At 39.6% G+C, this 7,544-nt stretch overlaps 1 protein-coding gene across 1 annotated transcript; it reads left to right on the plus strand.

Annotated features, from left to right (window-relative positions):
• Nucleotides 1-6,202: 6,202 nt before the first annotated feature.
• LOC128572958 (olfactory receptor 2T11) lies at nucleotides 6,203-7,242 on the plus strand. The gene has a single exon (XM_053573122.1). It carries the CDS (start codon nucleotides 6,246-6,248, stop codon nucleotides 7,194-7,196), a length of 951 nt encoding a protein of 316 aa, XP_053429097.1. The 5' UTR covers nucleotides 6,203-6,245; the 3' UTR covers nucleotides 7,197-7,242.
• Nucleotides 7,243-7,544: the final 302 nt, after the last annotated feature.

Raw genomic sequence — 7,544 nt, forward strand, 5'->3', positions numbered from 1 at the left:
TGGTAGTATTCAGAGATGATCTCTTGTATCTCTGTGGGATCAGTTGTTATTTCCCCTTTATAATTTCTGATTGAGGTTACTAGAGATTTTACTTTTCTATTTCTCGTTAGTCTGGCCAATGGTTTATCTCTCTTTTTATTTTTTCAAAAACCAACTCCTTGTTTCATTAATTTTTGGAATGATTGTTTTGTTTTCAATTTCATTAATCTCTGATTTGATTTTGGATATTTCTTTTCTTCTACTGACATTAGGCTTAGATTTTTCTTCTTTTTGAACTCCATAATGTCTTGTGAGTTTGTTTATGTGCTCTCTTTCTGTTTTTCGAATGTAGGCATCTAAAGCAGTAAATTTTCCTCTGAAATCTACTTTTGCAGTATCCCACGGGTTTTGGTAGCTTGTGTCTTCATTGTTGTTATGCTCAAGGAAGTTAATGATTTCCTGTTCTATTTCTTCCTGCACCCATCTGTTATTCAACAGAAGATTGTTTAATTTCCATTTCTTTGTGTGGGGTCGAATGTTTTTGTTAGAGTTGAGTTCCACCCTTAGTGCCTTATGGTCTGGAAAAATATAAGGAAAAATTTCAATTCTTTTGATTCTGTTTATACTTGTTTTGTTTGCCAGCATATGATCAATTTTGGAGAATGTTCCATGGGGTGATGAGAAGAATGAGTATTCTTTATCTTTGGTATGGAGTGCTCCATATGTGTCTATCAAGCACTGTTTTTGAAGGGTCTCATTTAAATCTCTTGTATCTTTGTTTAATTTATGTTTAGAGGATCTGTCCAGCTCTGTAAGAGGAGTGTTAAAGTCCCCTGTTATTATGGTATTGTCGGGTATCATATCGCTCAGACTGAGTAAGGTCTGTTTCAAGTTAACTAGTGTGATGCAAATGTGTCAAACGGTCTATGAACCAAGTATATGGTGCCCCATGATCATACTAATGTACAGAGCTATGATTTAATAAATAAATACATAAATAAAAAAGAATCTGGGAGCATTTAAATTGGGTACATAAATATTTAGAATTGAAACATCTTCTTGTTGTATTTTTCCCTTGACCAATATAAAGTGACCATCTTTGTCTTTTTGATTTTAGTTGCTTCAAATCCACATGTATCTGAAAATAGGATTGCAACTCCTCTTTTCTTCTGAATTCCATTTGCCTGAAAAACTGTCTTCCAATCCTTGACTCGGAGTTTTAATTTGTCTTTTGAAGCCAGGTGTGTTTCTTGCAGACAGCAAATGGATGGCTTGTGTTTTTTAATCCAGTCAGCCAATCTATGTCTCTTCAGTGGGGAATTCAAGCCATTAACATTTCTTGAGATAATTGATAAGTGTGGTAGTGTTCTATTCATCTTATTTTGTGAGAGTCCATTGCTTAGTTTTATCTTTTTCATCACTGTGGAGGTTAGGTCCTTTAAGTTCTGAGTTTTTACTTTGATCCATTGCTGCTGATCCATTGTGATGGATTAGTGTGTAGAACAGGTTGAAGTATTTCCTGTAGAGCTGGTCTTGTTGTGGCGAATTTCCTTGATGTTTGTATATCTGTAAATGATTTGATTTCTCTGTCAATTTAAAAGCTTGCTTAGCAGGGTATAAAATTCTGGCTGGAAATTGTTCTGTTTAAGTAGATTAAAGGTAGATGACCATTTTCTTCTTGCTTGGAAAGTTTCATTAGAGAAGTCTGCAGTCACTCTGATGGATTTGCCCCTGTAGGTCAACTGGTGCTTACTCCTGGCAGCTTGCAGAATCTTTTCTTTTGTCTTGACTTTGGAAAGGTTCATCACAATGTGTCTTGGAGAAGCTTGGTTAGAGTTGAGGCAACCTGGGGTCCAATATCCCTCTGAAAGCAGTGTGTCAGAATCTTTGGTGATATTTGGGAAATTTTCTTATATAACATTCTCTAGTATGGCTTCCATTCCTCTGGGGGCATTCTTCTTCCCCTTGTGGGATTCCTATAACTCATATGTTAAAATGCTTCATAAGGTCCCATAATTCTGACAGTGAATGTATTGCTTTCTCTCTCTTCTTTTCTGCCTCTTTTACTATCTGAGTTATCTCAAGAACTTTGTCTTCCACCTCTGAAATTCTTTCTTCTGCATGGTCTAACCTGTTGCTGATGCTTTCCATTGCATCTTTAAGTTCCCTAATTGACTGTTTCAGTTCCTTCAGCTCTGCTGTATCCTTTTTATATTCTTCATATTGTTCATCTCTTATTTGATTCTGCTTTTGGATTTCCTTTTGGTTATTTTCCACTTTATTAGCAGTTTCCTTCATTGTTTCCATCATTTCCTTCATTGTTTTCATCATGTGTATTCTAAATTCCCTTTCTGTCATTCCTAACATTTCTTTATAGGTGGAATCCTCTGCAGTAGCTACCTCATGGTCTCTTGAAGGGGTTGTTCTGGACTGGTTCTTCATGTTGCCTGGAGTTTTCTGCAGATTCTTCCTCCTGAGTGATTTCTTTTATCTGTTTCCTTGCTCTAATTTTCCTTTCACTTCATCTTGCCTCTTTAAGTTCCCATGCCTGTGGACTAAGGTTTTGATGAGTTCTTTTGGTATAGGACCAGAGGTATGAGAAGGTTGAAAAGCATGAAAGCTATAACCCAGTTACAACCTAAGAACGGGGAGAAGGGGGAAAGGGAGGGGAGGAAGAGGGGATGTGGTTGGAGGGAGGGGTATTAATTGGATTGCACCTGCGGTGCATCTTGCACGGGTATATGTGAATCCTAGTAAATGTGGAATGTAAAGGTCTTAGCAAAATGACTAGGAAAATGCTATGAAATCTATGTTAACTAGTGTGATGAAAATGTGTCAAACGATCTATGAACCAAGTGTATGGTGCCCCGTGATCATATTAATTGTGGACACAGCTATGATTTAATAAAAAGAAAAAAAAGAAAAAAAAAAGAAAAGCAAGAAGGGATGAAAGAAAGAAGGAAAGAATGAAAAGAAATATTGATGTACACAGCTATGATTTAATAAAAAAATAAAAAAAAGAAGTTAAAAAATAGAGAAAGTAGAGGGGGTGGGTAAAAGGAATATTGACAAAAATAATAGAGGCACAGAAAGAGGGAGACAGAGAAATATAGGTATACAGTAGGGTACTTTGACACAACCTTAAAAAACCCCACCCTCTGGGGGTGCCCGGTTGGGTGGTTCCCTTGAGGTCAGCACCTCTTTGCTAACCTGATCAGACACAGTACCCCACCTCCACCAAGTAGAGAGGAAAGACAAAAATGCTATAAATCAAACCAAGACAAGCAAACAGAAAACTTTATGAGATAAAATTGGGTGAAAAACCTAATAGGGCTAGAAACACAAGCAAAGATGAAGTTCTAATTATTGAAAAAGGCAGCAATGGGATATTGTATTTAAACTAGACAAATGGAGAAAGAAAAGAAAAAACTCTGTACGGAAAAGGTTGAAATTAAAAAACAAAACAACAACAACATCAAAATAAAAAAAAAACAAAACAACACACACATAAAAAAGCAGTATATATATATATATCTTGTTGAATATTGTCTGGGCAACAGGTGGTCTTCTGGGGTATGAGATATTAATTACAATGCTGATACAACTGGAGGCCTCCGCTGATTTCTCAAACCCCAGAGGGTAGACACCCTAAGTCTCTCTTTAGCCCTCTTAAAAGGCACTTTAAGCTTCTAAACTTGCTATGCAAAAACTTTCCCAGGAAAGTCCTTGTCGCTGGAATCACTGCTGAAGTGGCTATCCACTTACCCAGTGTGCCAAAACTGGTCTCACACTGCCCCTGAAGGGTAGGGCTGTAAGGTGGCTCAGTCCCTGCCTTTAGGCTCAGTCATTAGGTTACTAGCTCCCGCCTGATCCTTGCTCTGCAACCCTGAGGGCGGACCTTGTTGGGACAGTTCTCTCACAATGGCTCCCTGCAGCCCACAGCCAAACACTATTAGCTCTGTCCATCTGGCTCAGCGGCTCAGTCTGGGGTCCTAGACAATGCCCAAAGTTCTCCACACTCTTGCTCAAGCTCTCCCCAAGGCAGTTCAACTGAGTTCCAAGTCCAAAAACACCAAAACAGTTCACAGGTAAGGCCTTTCCACTTTGCAGTCTCTCTGCTACTTCACTTACAGCTGTCGGCAGGATTAGACTGATTGAACACACGCAATTACTTGCCAGTTTTCCACTGTTTTTGACCTCCTCTTGGGGTCCAGAAGTCTCTCACTAACTCCCTGTACCCTCAAAGAGATGATTATAGGCAGATTCCACCAGCCAGAGATGGCTGGAGTCTTATATCCCCAGACTCACAGTGCCCAGATGCAAGGAAGCTGTTACTCGGCCGCCATCTTGCTCTCCACTCAATCAACTTTTTGTTTTATTAATTTTCTGATTGATTCTCTTGTTTTCAATTTCATTTATTTCTGATTTAATTTTGGTTATTTCTTTTCTTCTAGTAGGTTTGGAATTGAATTGATCTTCTTTTTCCATTTCTTTAAGAGGATATATTAGATTATGCACTCCCTTTCTGTTTTTCAGATACAAGCTTCTAATGTGATAAATTTCCCAATATTTTATTTTTAACTCCTCTGGCCCATTTCCCAAACCCACAGAGGCAATGGGGAGCAATGCAGGGATCAGCTTAGTCACATATACTGATTTTTAAGAATTTAGTTCTGAAAGCTATTTGAATATAAGTTAGGGAATAAAGAATAAAAGTAAAAGCTATTTTAAGAAAGATATGCTAGGAGGCTAACACAAAAGTGCAAGCAACAGTGAGAGAGCCAACTTTAGGTACTCTCAACAAGAAAGAAGAATGAAAATATAAGGGACATTGCTGGGGTCCCTCCCCAGGGGCAGGGTCCTGGCATCAAATGACTGAAGAAATATAAAGTTAGAAATGAGAAGAAAGAGAAAGACAAGACACACAGAATAGAATTTTCAAAGGTAGGAACACAGAGGACCACTACCCACCTGTGGGATTCTAATGGTGGCCCCAAATGTCAGTTCCACTCACCTTTTATTAAAGGCTATTTTCTCATTAACCCAAAGGGTAAGCTGAGGAAGGGAACAAAGACCAGCCATTTCTCTGAGTGAGCATATCAGCTCAGCTCCTACTGTTTCTGTAATCATTAACCTTAAAGATATGAGCAGTCTTAAGAAATCTGGAACCTTATTTTTGTGTGAGGGCAGCCTCCTATCTGCAGTCACAGACAGACAGATTCTTAGGGAGATGCTAATATCCTCTAATGCACTATGGAGTAAAATGCCACTGGTGTCAATCTCCTCTGAAGGATTGGTGGGAGAAAGAAATTTTCCTCTCATCACCATCACAGAGGGTCTTCCTCTGCAATTAGGGATATAAGCCCTCCTACCCATATTTCAGGGCTTGAGCTATTCCCTTGATCTCTGCCCCAGCCAAATACAATGGGTATTTGCTTTGGCTGTTTACTGGGCATGAAGCAGCCTAGTTAATGTATCTTGACAGGTTTTGGCACAGTATCTTCTATGACCATTATTTTCTTCAGTGTTCACAGACCCAGCAGGGACGTTTCTAAGCTGTATCCCCCATAGGCCAGAGTTCTAGGAAAAGCAGGGAACCTCCTCAGATAATAAACTTAGCAGTGGCTAATTTAAAGGTAAACTAGATGACTTATCTTTCTTCTGCCTCACTCAGCTTACTTTCTTATTTTCCCCCTTTTATCTGAGGGTGTTTTCTGTTGCCAAGAATGAGGTCTTTGGTCCCCATTTTGCCTGTAGAACATTTCATCCAAGAAGGCCCAACTCATGTAGTAACACTTTATTTCTTTAGTTATTTATTTTACTCACCTTAGCCATTCAGTAAATTGATGAATCAATCATCTTCTCCAACCAGTATTTACTTAGCTCAGCTACGGATGGGACAACCTTCTGGATATAAGAGACACAAAACAAATAGAACAGATATGGTCAAAAATCTACTACTCTACTCCTGGTATAGCATGCAACTCTTTTATTATGCAGCTAATATAACTTATAGCAGCATGTACACAGATACAATATTAAAAGGGGTATTTTTTGACAAGAAGAAACAGAGCCAAAGTTACTGCTTTCTAATGTGTTCGTTGATCTGTTTGCTTTTCCCTAGATTTTACTCTGGAAAATCTCATTCTGATGAGCACCCTCTAGTGTATGGCCTCCACTGTAGACTTTTTCCATCTTGACTGTGTTCTCTTGATGTCTGATCTTTGTGTCCTCCTGCGTTCCTGAAGCCGTCAGAGGTAATATCAATGAGGAACACAAGTTCATCCTCCAACTTTATCCTCCTGGGGCTTCTGGTGAACAATAAGGCCACAGGGATTGTATTTACAGTTATCTTTGCTATTTTTGTAGTGGCTGTCACTGCAAATCTAGGCATGATATTCTTGATCCAGGTGGACTCTCGCCTCCACACCCCCATGTACTTTCTGCTCAGCCAGTTGTCCATTATGGACACCCTTTTCATATGTACCACTGTCCCCAAGCTCTTGGTAGACATGGTTTCTAAAGAGAAAACCATTTCCTTTGTGGCCTGTGGCATTCAGATCTTCCTCTACTTGACCATGATTGGCTCAGAGTTCTTCCTACTGGGCCTCATGGCCTATGACCGCTATGTGGCTGTCTGTAACCCACTTAGGTACCCAGTCCTGATGAATCGCAAGGTGTGTCTGTTGTTGGCTGCTGGTGCCTGGTTTGGTGGCTCCCTTGATGGGTTTCTGCTTACCCCCATTACTATGAACGTCCCCTACTGTGGCTCCCGCAGCATCAACCATTTCTTTTGTGAGATCCCTGCTGTTCTCAAACTGGCTTGTGCTGACACATCCCTGTATGAAACACTGATGTATATCTGCTGTGTGCTCATGCTGCTCATCCCCATCTCCATCATCTCCACCTCCTACTCACTCATCCTGTTGACTGTCCACCGCATGCGCTCTGCGGAAGGCCGCAAGAAGGCCTTTACCACCTGCTCCTCCCACTTGACTGTGGTCAGCATTTTCTATGGGGCTGCCTTCTACACATATGTGCTGCCCCAGTCATTCCACACCCCTGAGCAGGACAAGGTTGTGTCTGCTTTCTATACCATTGTCACACCCATGCTTAATCCTTTGATCTACAGCCTAAGAAACAAGGATGTCATGGGGGCATTTAAAAAGATATTTGCCTGTTGCTCCTCTGGTCAGAAAGTAACAAATGATGCTTAGAAGTTCAATGCTATGAGGTTAAGGATTACTAAGACTTACTCCATGTGCTCTGGAGATTATTTAGTCATCTATCAAAGTACACCTACTCCTGGTAATTTTTTAATTTATCCTGTCTGGATTTCTGATTCTAAAGAGATAAGGGGAAGATATTTCACTGTTACATAGAAGCCTTTTTGTTCTTTTGAAGTATCAAAAAATGATTTATTATGAAGTTAAAAAATTAATCTGTTCAAGGTTCTTGTCTCAAGAGGGAAATAACAAACATTAGTGTTCACAGTAACCTCTCATTCTGAACCAGGTCTCCTTCACAATTTACTCATGATTAAACACAAAATAAAAACCCTCTAA

Source organism: Nycticebus coucang, chromosome 20 (assembly GCF_027406575.1).
Source record: "Nycticebus coucang isolate mNycCou1 chromosome 20, mNycCou1.pri, whole genome shotgun sequence".
In the NCBI taxonomy this organism is placed as follows: domain Eukaryota; kingdom Metazoa; phylum Chordata; class Mammalia; order Primates; family Lorisidae; genus Nycticebus; species Nycticebus coucang.

What these genes read in the sequence shown, in the direction of transcription:
- LOC128572958 (XM_053573122.1), top strand. Translation starts at nt 6,246, where the DNA reads ATGAGGAACACAAGTTCATCCTCCAACTTTATCCTCCTGGGGCTTCTG.